The sequence below is a fragment of the Phoenix dactylifera genome, chromosome 16, assembly GCF_009389715.1.
Source record: "Phoenix dactylifera cultivar Barhee BC4 chromosome 16, palm_55x_up_171113_PBpolish2nd_filt_p, whole genome shotgun sequence".
Lineage (NCBI taxonomy): Eukaryota > Viridiplantae > Streptophyta > Magnoliopsida > Arecales > Arecaceae > Phoenix > Phoenix dactylifera.
Genome location: NC_052407.1, coordinates 5,401,621 through 5,419,986, shown reverse-complemented (window position 1 = coordinate 5,419,986; position 18,366 = coordinate 5,401,621). Strand labels below are relative to the sequence as shown.

The following is an 18,366-nucleotide window of genomic DNA, read 5'->3' as shown; positions in this document are numbered from 1 at the left end:
CCAGGTAACGCCGCACCCAGCAGCTTGCCCGCGAGCAGCTAGAGACGGTGACACGTATGCGTCAATGGAAAAACTAGTAAAAATAAAACGTCACGCCATGCCTAACTACCAAGCCACCACATCATCTCTCAGCCCCCTCCTTTTGACTAGTAGCTCCAAGTGCTCGTCCAAAGAGCCGCCACGATGACGTGACCGCGGTCCCATGCCGCAGTTCCACCTCTCACATATCGACCCTTTTAAAGCAAGAGAACAGGTGAGAAAGTAGCCGGCCAAGGAGAACTCAATACTCACTTTCTCTTTCTCTAGATATGCCAGGGGCTACGGAAAAGCAGGCCAAGACGCCACCCTTCCAGGCTGCGCTCCACTCGGTGCAAAGGCCACCGGCGAAGCCGTGGAAGAAGCCCGACCACCCGGTGCCGCCCAAGGTGTACCGAGTCGACCCCCGAGACTTCCGCCAGCTGGTGCAGAAGCTCACCGGTGCACCGCAGTCCACCCCGAGGCCTCTCAAAGACACGGCACGACCACCTCCGCCGCTCCTGTTGGCCCCCAGAAATCCCCTGCCTCCGCCACCGCCACCGCCACCGCCTGTCTTCGACAATCGTAACTACTTTTCAATAGAGTCCCTAAAGCCAATGGAGCAGAAGGCTGTTTCCGGCTACCAGTCTCCGACCGGGCTCGCGGGGCTTTTCTCGCCTTCGCCGTATCCAGCATGGTGTTCGTTTCCTCTACTGAGCCCGGGATCCATTGCGATGCTGGAGCAGAGCAGTGGTACTGTGCTTTGAGCATTGGAGACTACGTTTCTTTTTGTTAATTAGTTCAGGAATTCAACTGTCCCTCTTTGAGCAGAGGCCTTGTTCTGTCTCTCTGTCAGCCCGCATATGTTTATTCTTTTTTTTTCTTTTTAATTTCTCCCTCTACTAGAAGTGGATGTATGTTGCAGAAGGGATGAATAAAAAAGAAGCCCCAAGGACTTTTTACTGGTGTTCAACATAATTACTGATTATAGCATTCACACCGGATGTGATTATTTCACAAGGAATCAGCACTCAGCCAATAATCATAGAACCCATCTTCTTGATTGTTATTTTTTAGACATGATGTGTCCAAGTTAAATAATTTTGTTAGAAACTTAACAGACAAGTATGAGAAGAGAGTCAAAACAACTGAAAAATATCTTAGGTCTCCCTAGGTTCATTTGCCAATGAGTTTGTGTGGGTTTTGATGGTTCACAATAGAAGTGATGGATACACAGATTACTGAAAAGCATAAATCACTAAGAAATTTGAAGGGCAGGCTATTGTAAGGAAGTAAATCTGTTAAACCAAGTGTTTTTGGTTGATAAGAATTTATAAGAAAATTGGAGACAGGAACTACTACTAGTAGATTAGGATGGTTGCTTAGCAAGCTATTCAGCAAATCACTGAGACAAAGTGCGGGAGAAGCTCATCTCAGCCCAAGCTTGCAGCGTTGTTGGTCATGATGTTTCACAGAAAATGCACCCACAAGCCATGAAGGTTTTCTTGGTTTGTTCCATCAAGCAAAATTGCAGGCTTTCTGAAACTTAGGTGACCTAGACTTTGGGATCACAGGGAAATACGAATCCACCAAAATCAGAATTATAAACTGAGAAGTTTCCTCAAGGTTGGCATTTGGCATAATGAACAGTTCAAACAAAGAAATTTTCAGCGACGATGGTTTTCCATGACAATTTGGATCAGTTTTATGATTTGCAAAATAAAACATTCTATGATCGAATGCCACGTTTCCTGAAGACTTTGCTCCTTTATCTGCTCTTTTGTTTTCTCAATGCAGTCTTATTCTCCTGCTTGAGTATTTTAATTGCTAAAATGGTTTCAATGGACAGTGACATCTCACACAAAGAACATAAATAATTTAAGTTGTTCCTATCCAAGTTGCAGAGTTGTGCCCTAAGAATCATCATTTTTCACTATTTGAATTAATTCTGGTTGCATGCTCAAAACCATCCTTGTCTGTAATTTGGCACCAATTTTTTATCTTGAATAATGTCTGCCCATAGATATATCATCTATATTATAACTTGGTGCAGAGAAACCGCTGTCATTGAAGCTTTTCTAAGAAGCAACTATATCGTCGACAATGACAAGTAATAAAGATGAAGCAAGCAGGATAACTAGTACTCTTCGAAGCAAAGCATCCTTTGCTTCAGCAAGCTGTATAGGTCACATCCTTTGTAATCCTCTTCTGCACTGACATATATTGCAAGAGACATAAAGTCATGCAATTGGATCAAATCCACTCAATACAAAAAATTAGTTATGCCAATCCTTGATTAGTAAGTCTGACTAATCTTCCAAGTAATCAATTACTTTTCTCTGGTCAGGTGACTGATTGTTTTTAAAAATAATTCTGTAAAAGCTCATCTCATCTAACCTTCACAAAACCTCAGGATAAGCAACTTCTCAAATTCAGAGCAAATTGACAAATGAAAGGAACATAATAACTTGGTCTTCTAGAAAAAAACAGTACAGTAACTTTAAATAACCATCTTACATCTTGCAATGCTAAGCTGGTATGTGAATCACACTGTGGGCAAAACCACTATTGCTTTTACGACGAACAGATTCCCTAGCGACGTTAGTTAAAACTATTAGCTATTATGAAAATGTTTTATCTGCAATCCACCCTCACCTGCCAAGAATTGTCAAATAATAGGTGCAGTATTGAGACAGTATGCGGCATCACCAACTTCCTACAAGATTGTTTGTCAATAGATAATTCAACAAATCATCATAGTCTGCCTAAATATGATTTCCACACTTTCAAGTGTATGGTGTCTCTGCTATGTAACCATCCATAAGACAAACACAGCAATTCGAAAATTGATATTATACATACCCACTATTCACTTATTATGCACAAGAACAAAGTCAAAAGGATGGCCTAAGTGCTGCAGTCAATATTTTCCTATCTGATCAAAATATCATGTATCATAACCACCTATATTAGCCATCCGGTCAGGATTTTATACTATAGTGAATAAGGTGGTGCACTCCTCAAAAATCTTGTTCAATTGCTACACTTGAGGGCTATTGAAGTCGATGGCCCCATTTGGACTGCCATGAATTCTCCGATGTGATCGTATGCTTTGGCATCTGAGAAACTGACTTATATTTAAGGCTGGCAATTATCAAATGGCAAACACAACTTCTGCTTGTATTTATGTGTCAGTTAGTTTCCTTGAAATATTATCATATCAGTTCACAAAAGACAGCATGACTTACAGAGGGTTGATCAATTCTAGCAGGTTTGAGATTTGGGACCACTGTTGCCAGATCCTACTAGGCATGCAAAGCAGAAGCAGATTAAAACTTAGAAAGGCCAATCCAATCAATTTTGCAAGTTGCAAATGTTATAATATCTGACCATAGGACAAGATGGCCCACGCCCCAAGGTAGACCAACAAACATGTATGTTCTCTAAAAACTAAACATACATATCTTCTATGATTTCATAATGCTCGTTAGAAGAAGAAATTTTAGTCAGCATAGGAAAGCAACATCAATTTTCACACTTAGGAGGACACTTGAGGAAAGAAGACTCCTGGCCAAGTTTCTCCATTTGGGGTGTTGAGTACTCTTCAAAAGTATAATGCAACAAAAATAACAAAAATCAGTCTGTTAGGTATTAGACCAGGAGTAACATATGCCAATAAGCATGAATTTAATAAAGACACCTGAATATTTTAAACAATTCATCAATCTCGGAATCTTCTGGGAAAAATGGTTTCTGATTCACCATTTCAGCAACAATGCAACTGACCACACATCAACAGGCATGGAGTAATGCTGAGATCCAAGTAGGATTTCAGGTGCTCTGTACCAGAGTGTCACTACCTCATGAATAACCACCTATATGAAACACTTTCAACTAGAAGGTAGAAATTTTATTTATCATGAACGGTCAATTTCCCATTGTCATTGTGATTGAGAAAATTGTTTCAATCGAATGCAAGTTTAATTGCAAGAAACCAGTATATGCGTTAGATTATAACCAAGTTTTGCATTGGCTTTTGTTTGGGATGGACCCCAGCTGAGGATGAACTAGAGGTACAGGATAGAGGAACATAAAATGATAGGGAGGGGAAATTCATCAACATGGAAAGATTCTAATCAAAACAAAAACCCCCGATATAGCAATTTTAGGTGTTTTATGAATTTTTAATACATAACCAAACACAAAGTTGTGCAAAAACTTATATTGTAATATTAAGATATACGCAAAAGCACAAAGCCCCATGACCCTGCAAAACATCCAAATGCACCTCGAGAAAGTAATTAATCTAGCTGTTACTATTGCTCCACCAACAAGCCTGATCTGGATTTATGTGATCCACTGGTTCATGCCACCATCCTAATATCAGATTTATATAGTTCATAACCTTTTACATAAAATCATTCCCTATGCACACACAAATAAAAAGAAGAAGAAGAAGAAAGAAGGAAAGAAAAAAATAAGGAACATTCTAAGTAGTCAGCAAACAAACAAACAAATGGTATGCAAGTTGGAGGTTATTTGGAAAATGGGACTGGAGAATAGCACAATTGACCAAATTTTGTTAATCAAGAAATTATTTTTAACAGCTAAAGTTTCAATATAGGGGCTAGGAAGCATGAAGACAGCCAAAAGTAACAGACACAGCTTTAGAGATCTACCATGGTTCTTACTCAAGATTCACATGAGCAATTTAAAATGTACTGTAGAAAGACAGATGAACACAGAAATCAATGAATCTACGAATGGCTGTCTCAATCTTGCATAGAAATCCTGAAATCTTTGAAAACACTACCAAAGACGTTCAAAGAATTCGGGAAAATTGGATTAAAAGGGAGAAGATAAAACAGAATCTAGCTTCCAGGAAGAGCAATAGCAACAAGATAACACATATAGTGGGACTCAGAAGAGCTTGAATTTTTGGATCGGTTACCTGTGTCGAGTAGAAGCGAAGCAGTAACCCATGGAGACGGCTCTGGAATTTGTGAAAAGAGGCCTAGGAGATGCATTGTAAGAAGAGGGGACCAAGAAATTATCGTATGGAGCCCAACTATTTGGCAACTTAACGAGAATATTATTTTAAAGTCTCACTTTATTACACATGGCTCCCCAAGCAACCAGTTTCATGGAAATGCTTCAAGGCGCCGTACGCCCAAACTGCTGATTTGGCACTTTGTACCAACCAATCCATGCGTTTGGCCACAAATCCTGCAAGTTACATTAGATCTCTCTTCAATTTTACAATAGAGAGTGCAAATCACTTACGGTTTAAACTATCAAAAAAAATTTGCTTATTGATTCAAAAAATCTTTGCTTTAGCAAGTTCCATGCGAAGATGGCTTACTTTGCTTGTAGTCTCTATGTCAACTATAATAAGGACTTGTTTCTATAAATCTTTGCATTTGCAGGTTCCATTTGAAAACTGCAAATTTTGCTTGTAGTCTCTATATCAATTATAATAAAAACTTATTTGAAAAATCATATTAAATTTTTGAATTGAAACAGAACTTTTAGTATTACAAAAAATTAGGTCTAGTCTAGTCCACGTTGACCTTGCCTCTTCCAACCCATTCTCACAGTAAAAAAAAAAAAATCTGATGAGATATTTTTCCTTTTTATAGAATTCGGACTAGTCCACTCCGATAGCTTTTATGCAAATATAGACCTAACTCAGCTTATTGCATAGGATTATCTAAACATGCCCTAAAGAAAATAATATATATTTAGTTCCAAAATAAACTTATAACTCTTTTTACAGTTTTCTTGAGTCTCTTATGGAGACCATTATCTATTTACACTTTTTTCAAATCAACTATGTCAAGAAAAAGATTATTTTCTGGATTCCCATATTAACCTTCTAGGTGCTGACATTAGCAAACTATATTTAGAGATTGCAAGCTCTTGCAGTCTCCATATGGGATATTTGCCGAAGAAAGTCTTTTGGAGCTGCCTAACTAAAAATTTGCCAGTTGCTCATAATAACAAGCCTATAACTAATAATGCAGGGAAGTTGTAGTCTTTATATGAAATACGGAGGGAGAAAAATCAATTAATGCTTCATTGTTTAGCATCTAATTACTCAAATGCTCCTATATTAGCAAGGATTGTACAGAGATTGCACATGTTTTAGTCCTTGTATAATTTGCTGCTAACTTGGAACTACTAGATGGATGGTTTCTTTCTATATTATTTAGCAATTGGTTCGATTCTAAATTCCCAAAAGGAAAATCTTGTCCAATTTTAGATCAAGTTTGCAAAACACATATTATTTTACAGTAAAGTGATATGGAGATGGCTGTACTAAATGCAAGAAACTAATTCTATACATAAGGCAACGCTTAAGATGTGACTCCATCCACTTCATACTTAAAATTTAAATAATATTTTTTTACATAATTTTGGAATTTTATACCCCCTGTAGAAGAGAACAAGATGAGCGACACCAATTGTAATGCACACAAATTACATGTCACATCCTAAATATATATTTAGGAGTGCAAATGAGTCGAATCGGGTCGGATCACTCCGACCCAATTTGATTGTTCGGTTTTTAATTTTGAACTCAGATCCGATTCGATAGAAGATTGCATTCCGCAGGCCCAAATAAGTTTATGGATTCGGATCAGATCGGATCGGGTCGTAGGATTAAAAATCCAAATTTATCCAAATTTCAAACGGATCGAGTCGAATCAGATTGAGTCTGAATTTAGTAAATGCAGATCTGGCCCAAAAAATAAAACGAGTCTAATTTTAAGACCCAACTCGGTCCAACAGAACCTCCAAAACGGATCGGATTGGGTCATAAGACAACACAACCTGCGGCTTACTAATATTATATTACTTTACCGTCTTCACGGTTACCCAATTGAGACCGCATATATCACAGCGCAGATCATCATGCAACTTGGTTCGGCCGATCAGAAGGTCATGATCTTCCGAAGTTGGGAGATCGGTGGTTGTGGTACATCACAGCGCCCACTCTGTGCTGATCTTATGTAGTTTGCCCACGCTCCAATCCATCCATCGCCGGAGGAACAGCATTATCTTCTAAAGAACCGCATAAAACGTCCCATGCGGGGCGCGTTTTCCCATCCATAATGACGCCCCAACTCATGCGCTAAGATTGATGCTATTCCAACGGACGGGATGCGTTAACTGAACAAACCGGACGGCAGACAACCTCATACGCATATAAATGTTTACGCAAGCAGACGCGTAAACCACGTTTCGCATCCACCGCAACGGCGGTATGAATATCTCCACAGTCCACACGCCCCTCGGCCAAGGCTTCCCTTCCCCGTATCGAAGAAAACGAAGGGGAGGAGGAAGACGAAGATGTCATGGCTGGCGAGGTCTCTCGTGAGCTCGCTGAGCTCCGATCATGGCGACGGTGACGATGAGGAGAAGAGAAAGGAGAAGGCTGAGAGATCGTCCCGAGAGTCCCCGTCCAAAGAAGCGGAATCCGACGAGGACCGCCCCATGGAGCCTGGAACCCCGACGAGGGGTGTCAAAGAGGACCTCTCCGAGCTCACCAAAACCCTAACACGCCAATTCTGGGGCGTAGCCTCCTTCCTCGCCCCGCCGCCGGATTCCCCGAACCCCAACGCTCCAGGGACGGATTCCTCGCCCTCCGATGGCGGCCGGAGTTCCGATTTCTCCGATCCGGCGGCCTCCGGGTACTCCGGTGAGGCTGAGGCGGCGGAGTCTCCGAGGATCGCCGGAATCCGGAGCGATTTTGCCGAGATCAGCGGGAAGTTCAGGAGCGGGATCTCGATGCTGTCGAATGCCAAGGCGGTGACGGAGATCTCCAAGATTGCGTCTACTTTGCTGCCGTTTGGGGCTGAGGAGGAGGAGGAGGAGGGGGAGGATGAGGAGGAAGAGAATTTTGAGGTTGGCGCTGTGGGTATTACCGAGGAGGTCTTGGCATTTGCGAGGAATATCTCGATGCATCCGGAGACGTGGTTGGATTTCCCATTGTTTCATGATGACGAGGGTTCCGATGGTATGCTTTCCCCCAATCTATTTCTTGATATTTGGACATATCAGTCCTATCCAATGTTATGGTTCTGTGGATAATTAAGCTTGGATGTCTTTGAGTTAATTACATGGCATTAGTTCACATTGGCATGAATCTAGTTGAACCAAATTTTCTTCTCTGAGCTTAGTTATGACCAAGATTCCAATTCTATGTTTTCCCTAACTTACATTTTGAAATTAGGAATGATCCAATTTGATTTTTGCTCTTGTTGTACCCCCTTCCTGACTCAATACCTTGCCGATATTTAATCTAGAATGTCTATGAGGTTGTGTTCATGGTGTTATTTCCCACTGGCGCGAATCCTGGTCAACTAACTCAATACTCTTTAATATGCCTTTTTTCTCCTTATGACTATTTAAACATGACTTTTCCCAAAAAAACATATGTTAACATCCATCTTTAAGATTCCTATGTTAATCAAGATAAAATTAAAGCCTCAAACTGGTGTTCTTCTGTGAAGTGGAATCTTAAGTTAGGTGGCATTTGTTGAAATTGGCAGATTAGTTTAATAGGGACCTTGTGCAATGCTGTGATTTAAGAGAAACACCAGACATCTCTGGATTCTGTTTAAAGCAAGGACTTCTGTCCGATGGTGGATCCCCTCCTTTGCCCCTCCGCACGGCTCTCTAGCCCTCTACTGGTCGGCCTCTACCTTCCTCTCCCTCTCTTTGCCTTCCTCGCTCTCTCTTTTCTCTCTTTCCTTCTCCATCTCCCTCTCCGTCACTAATTTCTTGTTTTGATTGCCGGAACCGTTCCGGTCTGCCGTCGATACGGCTCGGTATGCTGCGAATCGGGCAATTCGGAATGGTTCCACTGACCGTGGTTTAAAGATACACGAACCTTAAGATCAATAGCCCTTGTAGGAGATATGTATTGCTTGTATGGATTGGCAACACTAGATGTTATGCTCATGTTGGTTGGGGTTTCATTTTCTAATATGGCTTTCAGAAGGGATTAATGCCCTTGTGCTATCTAGCACTTGCTTGTATCTAGGTGAAATAGGAGTAGCATTGCTGTGGACGTATTCAATTAAAAGTTGAGAAATATTCTTTGCATATTCATGTAGGAGGAACTTGCTTTGCCAGGAGATTTAGAATTTCATTCCGCTTTCAGGTTCTTTAGTGTTCTTTATACCTAATCATATTCACATTATAAGAGCTCTCTCTCTTTCTCTCTCTCTCTCTCTCTCTCTGATGTGATGATGAGTAAATGGCTAGAAACTATGGGACCTTTTGAGCCTTTTGATTGTGTTGGAATATTGGATGCTTCTGAGCAATGTTATGTGGACTTGTAACATGAGTGTCAAGTATCCAAGTGTCGAAAAGAATTCGACACTAGAATCTTTTAAAATTGGACATGGGGACATTCATATATCTCAAGTGTAACTAGGTATTGGTGTATGCTTATAATGAATTATGAGCTAGATATGTGCCACTTAAATTCATGAAGTTTGATAAAGTCTTTATATAAGTGCGGAAAATAGACATGTAATAATAACGGCATCAAGATTAATGATATGAAGTGCTAAAAATTGTCATGAAGTGTCCCAAGTGTCCCAAGTGTCCCAAGTGTTCAAGTGCCCTAGTGTCTAATATGTCAATAAACCCAAAATAGTGTCCCAGTAACATTGCTTCTGACAAACTGAAGTCTTCGACCTAATGAGCCTAGTAATAAATAGGCACTTGAAATAATTTAACCAAAGTTACGTTTAGAGATTTTATGGTTTTTCTTTCTCCATCTTACTAAAAACCTTATTTCTCAACTACAAGTTACGCTACCAGCATAATTCCTAATGTTTATGGAGGATCATTTCTTTAACTAGAATAGTGTATAGAAGCAAGTTTCTCCACAAACTAAAGCATGAGTCCTCTTTTCTTCCCATGAAATTGAGTTGCTAGAAACACCTCAATCTTAGGTAACATCTCCTTTAGATTTTGAATGCTTTTTAGCATGGGCTGTTCTAGTCCAAATTCTGAACCATGAAGCTTTGCTTGCTATAGAAGACACCCTCAAGATCATCCATTCTATTGAACATAAATTTTCTTGTGCTCTTGACTTGGCACTGAGTCATCCTTGCTCTTTTACCAGGGGTTATGCAAATGGTCTACGCTTGGGCTTTCGCTAAGCTTTTCCAAAATTTTCGATAGGGCATCCAAACAACAAAACCTAAACAATGTAAAATTTGGCCCGTAAATTGGCCCATTTGCATCCTTCCTTTCATGGTGGTTTGAAGGGGTGGAAGGGAACTTTGATTAGGGCACACTAAACATATTTTCTTGTGTGTGATGAGAAGTTATTAATTTTGTGGGTGCTCCTCTCGAAATAATGTTGTGGTGCTGAAAAAGAATCATTGAAAAGCTATATCAAGTATTTAGAATATGGTGATGCCATTGCTTCTTTTTTTTTCCTTTAATAATCGTGAGGATCTTTGTGCGCATGTATTTACTCCCACATCAATTATGCGCTAGGAAGATCTTTAGTAGTTATATAGGGTCCATAAACTCAAATAACACCTTTCGGTTAGTCTTTTTGGCTAAAGGTCTTGGCTCGTTAAAAATGATATTAAAACGAATTTGCCCATGGCCCATGTGGACTAGGAACATTGTAGCACGGGCTTTTTGGATACTAATCATGGGCCAATCATAATGTTTATAATTGGTGTTGTTTACAAGTGGATTTGATTGGATTTGGGATCTTAGCCTGGCGAGGATATTATAACTTAAACAAGAAAAGTGTGTGAGGATTCGTGTGGTTGTGTTTAGTCCCACATTGGTTGTGCACCGGAGAGATCTTAAGTATTTATTTAGGGACAAGGAACCCAAATAGTACCTTCCAATTAGCCTTTTTCGGTGAGATCTTGGGTTGTTAAAAATGGTATCTGAGTGACCTGGCCAATGACCTATGTGGACTAGGGGATGTTGCAACATAGGCTCTTTTTGAGTTTGACTATGGGAAATCATGTTATTAGTAATCCTTACTATGGCAATGATACTAGGTTTTTTTTTTTTTTTGGGGGGTGGGGGGTGGGGTGGGTAAGTGGAGATCCGTGTGGATATGTCTTTAGTCCTACATTGATTGTGTGCTGAGGAGATCTTGGATACTTAGCTAAGAAAACTAAACAACTTCTAGCTAGCCATTTTGTGAGAGGTCCTGCGTTGTTACAATAACTAGCTGAAAGTTTTGTGATATCTAAATTCTGCAATGCTTGTATTGTTTTGAATGACTTCAATTATTCTTTTGAATTGGCAATTTAGCAATGATTCTCAAACATTTGATTTGGTCTGCCTTGTGTCCAGGAATTACAAGCTTTCTAATAAATGAGAAAGGGGAATGCGTAAATCTTACATATTTGTGCCTATATATGTACTGGCATGTGTATATAATGAATAACTAATTGGAGCATTTTCTTTTTAATTCTTTTGATTTTTTAAGTCCTTTACGAACAATTGTTGCAGGGAATGGGTTGCTAATATATAGAATTGTTTAACCTGTCTTAAATAACCTGCTTTGCGAATGATTCACCATGTATTTGAAACTCTTACTGATCTGTAATTTTTTTTAAGTTAAGGAAATTATCATCTGATGTTTACCTTTCTAGTTTTAATTGTGATATCCTTTTATAAGTAAGAAGAACATTTAATTATAGAGTTCCCTCTGGCAATTAAATAAATGGGAAGAACATTGTTACAGTCATTGCTCATGTTTAGTTGCCTTACTGAATTCATGTTTGCTTAACCTTTTCATTGAATTTAATCCTTCTAAGATACTTGCAGTTCTTTCTCATGAAGTGCTCAATGCAACCAATTTACATTTTTGTCCTTCTTAAAAGATTGTCTATTGAAGATGTTTGTAGATAGATATAAGAAATCTCCATGAAACATTGGATAGTTATTTGGATCAAAAAGGAGAACAAAAGAAGACAAGGGAGTCAAAGATCAGTGCAGAGAGTCAAGATGTAAAAGCTTAGATAACAATGAGGCGGCAATGGCATATTCGTGACTGAACCACTTTTTTTATTTCATAGATCTTCTCGCTCAATTTAATTATGTTTGCATAGAAGTTCGATAAATTTTGATAAATTCTAATACAACCTATTGCATTCTTTCAAAAGGCTTATTTGAGATTCGCCCCTAAGCACCGCTAGGCCCCCTGTCTGTCTCCCACAACCCCCAAGCACAAAAAATAAATAAATACATAAAAGCTTTCACCCTCATGGTTGGGACTATGAAATACATGACATATACATCACATAGGGACACTCATGCAAGGTAGACACACCTTGCACCATATGGCTATGTTTATGTAGGAGGCATACACATCAATTGGATTGGTTGTTTGATAGATTTGGAAAAAAATGGGATTGATCTTTTTTCTTTGAAAAAAAAGATTATGAGCGATCTTGTGCCAAATGCCAAGCATGAACATTTAGTTTAATCATAATGATATTTGACATCTGGCATACCAGATGTGTAAGTCTTGTTAGAATTGGTATTGAATCCTGGTGCAATACCTGCTTATTTGCCATGATTATTTTCATATGATTTTTCATAAACTTTTAAGTCCTTATTGAAAATCTGTGAGCTTTAAACCTCAGCTTATCAAGAGTCTACATGCATCCACCTTTTATGCCTCCCTTTTCTTTTCAAACATTGGTGCATCAAATCCATTTACGTCGATTTACAACTCATACATGTTCTTAAATGATTAACTAATGATTCATGATGGAAGCCTTCTAGTTAGTTGCAATTTTTATCAACTTGAATACAGTTACGTATGAAAATTATAATTGTGCTGTTATTTTTGACATAATCAGTCTATAGTATTGGTGAGAGATAAATATTGATCAGCCAAGTGTATGTTTTGGTTTATCTTTGCTTCGTGGCAAGAATTTTTTTATAGGTATTTCTTTATTCTTCTTTTAGATTTCGAAATGTCAGATGCTCAACAAGAGCATGCACTGGCCATTGAACGCCTTGCACCCAGATTAGCTGCTTTGAGGATCGAGCTTTGCCCGAGTCATATGAATGAAGGATGCTTTTGGAAAATCTATTTTGTACTTCTGCATTCTAGACTCAATAAGCATGACGCTGAACTTTTGTCAACACCTCAGGTAGGTCACCTAGTCTGTCATTGTTATCATGATTCTTTTAATTACTTCTCAGCCTATGGTACTTTCAGTACAATAATTGCAATTCATTTTGTATAGATATATGAATTAAACCATCACAGCATTGTATTCTTGGTTTTTGAGAATGACCTTGGAGGGATTTGTTGAATTTTTTTTTTTGTTGACGAAAAGCATTTACTTATCATAGCTTATTTTATTCAGTCATACGCAGTGATGGTGCAAAATACTTGGTTAGAGCAAACAAAATGAACATTAGCAACATGCCTTGATTCTCTCTATTGTGACTGTCTATATTGTCCTTTATCAGTGGATATGTTCCAGCATAGAAATATCTGCAAGATTGCAGAAAGATATTCAGCTACCAGACCATGCCAAAAAACTGTTTTTTCTTTTGGATCTAGATTATTTTTTTTGCTAGAAACTAAAGATGTCTGGAACACTGCTATATGATTTTGACTTGGTTGAATTAATTTAGTATGCTAACTCATACTTTGCTGATAGATAAGTGACAAACATGGTCACTACATAATTGAGCAAGTCTAATACACAAATTAATATGATTACTATCGAAAAAGAAATATATATATATATATATATATATATATATATATATTAAAATAGTTACTATTTCATCAAGCTTTTCTTCCAATTAATAGCTTAATAAAATTTCTTCTTCACAACATCTTAGAGAGACAGGGTCATCTATACATGAATAGATTTTAACTCTCAATTCAAAGTTAAGAACAAATGAAATTACAGGAAAAAGTTTTTTGCTTTGAGTTCAAGAGAAAGCCACTTGTTGGAAGGGAAAATAAAGAAAAGGAACGAAGAGAGATAGGAGGGTCAAGTACCCTTGCTTGATAAATTCAGCCAAACCTGGTGGGCATCTTAGTGAATATATGATTCCTGTCGGCTGAGTTGTCAAAATTTGCATTTATTGAACCTATATAGCACGTATTGCACACTCTTAAAGTGGCCAGTTGGTCATAAGGTGCTTTTATTTTTGTTCACATTTTATTTTTTTTTGTGGAGGTAGAGACCTACTCTAAGAAGGACTTCATGCTAAGGTTTACTTTTGGAGAAAATTAGTAGTGGTGGTCATGTTAGGGTGTACTGTGAGTTAGGAGTCAACCTGGAACCTAACCAATCCTGATCAGTTCTCATTTTTCAGGAACCAGAACTGAGCCAACTGATATTGGACCCAGTTCACACCAACCAAGCTAAGACCAGGTTGGTTTTTATTGGTGCTGGGTTACCAAAATACTAAAAACAGGCACATTTTTTTTAGTATATGATTTCTTATTCAACATAATTTCTGCTTATTTTTTGTAATACAATTGTAAGTCATTGTATCATTTCTTTCATGATGATATAAGGTTGGCAATTTTCTACTCTTTACCAACTTGAACCCATTTTGGATTTGCACTCGAACCAATTTGGACCCATTGTGGATTGAGTTTATAGTTCTTTGTGTGAGCATTGGGTTTCAATCGATTCTTTCTGCTGGAAATTTTATGTTGTATGGATTCAACTAAGCAGTCATTACTTGAAGGCTTTGATCTTTAACTGCCAAGTGGGATCATCCCAGCAACTATACTTGCAGGGCAGCTCAAGTTGATCAAGATATTGTTTAGATCTTCTCATTGGAACGACTGGAAACCCTCTTTCTCTAAAATGATGCTTGCCTCCAGAAACCCCTGCTCTTTGTCCCTTTCTATTCAATGCTGATGATTTGTCAAGCTTTGACCCTGCTTGGTCCCTTGATATTAGATATCTAGAAATATGCTCTCTCTCTCTCTCTCTCTCTCTCTCTCTCTCCTCTCTCTCTTGCCCGCCCCACTCTCTCATCCCTTGAAGTGGATCAAGCAAAGTTTGTTTTGCTTTTCATCACTTTTTTCCCTTGGAGCGCTCAAGGATTTCATTACAATTCCTTATCATTTATTTAATGCTGAATCTAATTTTGAATTTATTTTTAATTCCTCTCAGATATATTTTTCCCTTTTCTTTCCTTTGTTTGTATGTTTGTCAAGCATGAGAAGGTTTTTGGTTGATGTCAGTTGAACAGTGCTGTAAATAGGTCAGATTCATGTCAGTGAGGAGTTTCAGGTGAAAAAAGAATCAAGATATTAGAATATACTATTTTCCATAGTATTTAATCAGTGTAATGAAAGCCAGTGTGAACTGTAAAATTAAACGAGATAAAAAGTTGAACCACTGTGTTTCTGTCCTGCTTATTGGATTGGCCAAGATTTATCTAATCACAACCAAATTAACCAGTGTCAAACCATTCACTGAACTGTTTGTCTTCTATCATGAGTGGATTTTCCAGGTCATCAGGGAGACTCTATTGGCCAGGTCAAACCGTTGAGAATAAGTGGCCTGAAAAAGCGACTCTTTTAGGTGTGCTGGTGATGGGCTGGAGGGTTATGAGGCGTAGATATTAGAATATAAAATTCTCCATTGTATTTACATCAGTGTAATGAAAGCCAGCATGAACTGTAAAATCAGACCAGCTAGAAGTTGAACAAATCTGCTTCTGTCCTGCTCACTGGATTGGCCAAGATTTATCTATTCACATGACCAAATTAGCCACAGTGGCAAACCATCCACTAGACTATTTGTCTTCTGTGATGAGTGGTTTGTCCAGGTCATCAGATAGACACTATTGGTCAGGTCAAACCCTTGACAATTAAGTGGCCCGATAAAGGGTTATGAGAAGTAGAGAGGTGATGTGTGGTACTGGAGCAGGAGGGTGAAGGTGCTGGAGCTAATTTTGGATGTTTATGTATCTTTCTGATTTTTATGCTAAGTATGGATCTTGCATTAAACTATCTCACTTGAGTGGCTATTGTACATAGATATTGTTAACATGTTTCATTGTCTCGTTTGCATGCAGATCATGGAAACAAGATCAATGTTGTTACAGGATCCACAGAATCGGACAAAGCCTGGATCTGAGAGGTCTGGAAGGGAGACATCATATAGGAAAGAGGATGCTGCTTCAGTTCCAATTGAAGACAATGTCATAGGACCATCAAAAATAATCAGTGAAACTGCACCATCCAAAGCACCCTCATTTGGAGAATCCACTTCCGATCCCTTGGCGGATGTTGAGACTGAAAAGCACCCTGTTGCACCCTCATTTGGAGAACCCACTTCTGATCCCTTGGCAGATGTTGAGACTGAAAAGCACCCTGTTCAAACAACTGAGGTGAAAATTATTGACAAGTCTGTCATTGAAGAACAGCCACCTGTGCAAAGTAAGACGAAGTATTTGCCTACTGAGACATCGAAAGTCGTGATTGAGAAGGACGAAGAGGATGGTGATGACTGGTTGGAAGAGGATACGGGTGAAATGGGTGGCACGGGGGGTGCTGCTATCCCATTAGGACATGAGGAAGACGTATCATTCAGTGATCTGGAGTATGATGATGATCGAGGCACACTTTCAAGCACCAAGGCCCTTGATGCAAACAATCCTCGAACTGAGGACTCTAGAGGCTGGGTTCAGCTAGGCCCTGGGGCCTCTTCAAAGATTGATGACTCCACTTGCCTGCAAACCAAGGAATCCAATGATTGGCTAGATGTTGAAGATATTGATGTGGAATGATGGAATATCATTTCTTTGGAGTATGTGTTGTGAGGTATGGGCTTCTATGTCTATTAAATCTCCCTGTTCTATTTATTATTGTGTCGTAATGTGGTTATGACCGATGTTCTGTATATAAAGACCTTTCTGGGGTCTTGTGGATCTTTCTGCTGCAAATTGCATATAGTTTTTCAGTCTCTCTCATGTTTCTTTTGTGATAATCAGTGATCTCATTCTGTTCGAATAAAATGTAGGCACGTATTGATCTTGGTGTCAAGAAAGATTTTGACCAGATAGGGGATCCAGCACTCCACTTCTTGAATGCATACATTATGTGCCATTGTTGCTATTTTTTGTTCTTTTTTATTTCATTAGACCTGGCGTATTCTTCATTTATATGACTGGCATTGTATTCTGCTGCGTGATCCTGTGTTTCCAAACTGGAGCTGAATTTTTTGCGGTCTATCACTGAAGTTTTTGTTCAAAATCCATCCTTGGAACTTACAGATTTAGGGGAAGAAAAACACCCTCACATACTTGATCAGTTGGAATGTTCCATTCCAAGTTGATTTTGCAGACTTCAGGCAGATTGGTGCCTGGCGACCTCCTTTTTTTTTTTTTTGTGTGTGTGTGTGTGTGTGTGTGTGTAATAAACGGCTACTCATTCATTTAAGTCTAATATGAGTACAACTAGCCACGTCACGGGAAAGAAAAGATAACAAAGCAACAGGAGCATCTGAAGCAGACGTCCACAAAAAGTTCCCGGCATTCCGGGCCACAAAAAAGGTGACCCAGTTTGCGGCCCTGTTCGCCTCCCTAAATACGTGAACTGCCTGAAAGCCGCTCATTAGCTGAGCCATCCTGCGAGTCTGGTGACCATCACCATACCTGTTCGCCCTCCGAATCCAGTTGATCACCACCGCAGAGTCTCCCGCAAGGTACACCCGTTCAACGCCAGGTACCTGCCTGGCGTAGGATAAACCCTTCCAGGCAGCCCGCAGCTCCGCCCCAACTACAGTAAGCCCTGGTGTACGCCGCCCTCCTGCGGCAAGCATCCTACCACAGTGATCCTTGATCACAAATCCTACCCCTCCAGTCACACCATCCATTGACTTGCTGCCATCGAAGTTTACTTTGAGATAGCCAAGGGGTGGGGGTACCCAAGAAACAAGGGCAAAGCGTAGCGCTGAAACAGCGTGAAGAGTGCCCTAGGTGTCCCTAGCCATCTTAGAAGAAAACACGGTGGCAGCCTCAATAACGTCCCTCGCGTGTCGAGCCGCTCTATCCACCACCATCCTCGGAGGCGACCGCCTCTCCTCAAAAATGCCAGCGTTCCTGTCCAGCCAAATGTGATAGAACAGGTATGCTCTCAGAATCCCATCCACCGCCGATCTAGGGCTACGCATAGAGTCTCTCAATACCTGCACAAATCCTGCGCTGAGGCCACCGCGTCAGGTAGAGAGACCGGAGACCTCCTCCATATCTCTCGGGCCCTAGGACACTGCATAAGAACATGCTCGGTGGTCTCCACGGTATCACCACACGCCTCACAGCACTGAAGGACCCGCATACCACACT

The 18,366-nt window shown here is 39.7% G+C and overlaps 2 protein-coding genes and 1 long non-coding RNA gene across 3 annotated transcripts; 2 read left to right on the top strand and 1 right to left on the bottom strand.

Annotated features, from left to right (window-relative positions):
* The first annotated feature begins 246 nt into the window (after positions 1-246).
* LOC103723079 (pollen-specific leucine-rich repeat extensin-like protein 3) lies at positions 247-993 on the top strand. Its single transcript, XM_008813885.4, has one exon. It carries the CDS (start codon positions 309-311, stop codon positions 780-782), a length of 474 nt encoding a protein of 157 aa, XP_008812107.1. The 5' UTR covers positions 247-308; the 3' UTR covers positions 783-993.
* A 2,351-nt stretch (positions 994-3,344) lies between these two features.
* LOC120104039 lies at positions 3,345-5,143 on the bottom strand. Its single transcript, XR_005506440.1, has 2 exons — positions 4,967-5,143; positions 3,345-3,617 (listed from the first exon to the last, which is right to left on the bottom strand). It is a non-coding gene; the product is annotated as an uncharacterized LOC120104039 (long non-coding RNA).
* Positions 5,144-7,288: 2,145 nt separating this feature from the next.
* LOC103723077 lies at positions 7,289-17,012 on the top strand. The gene is made up of 3 exons (XM_008813884.4): positions 7,289-8,035; positions 12,994-13,181; positions 16,096-17,012. Exons 1-3 carry the CDS (start codon positions 7,369-7,371, stop codon positions 16,807-16,809), a joined length of 1,569 nt encoding a protein of 522 aa, XP_008812106.1. The 5' UTR covers positions 7,289-7,368; the 3' UTR covers positions 16,810-17,012.
* Positions 17,013-18,366: the final 1,354 nt, after the last annotated feature.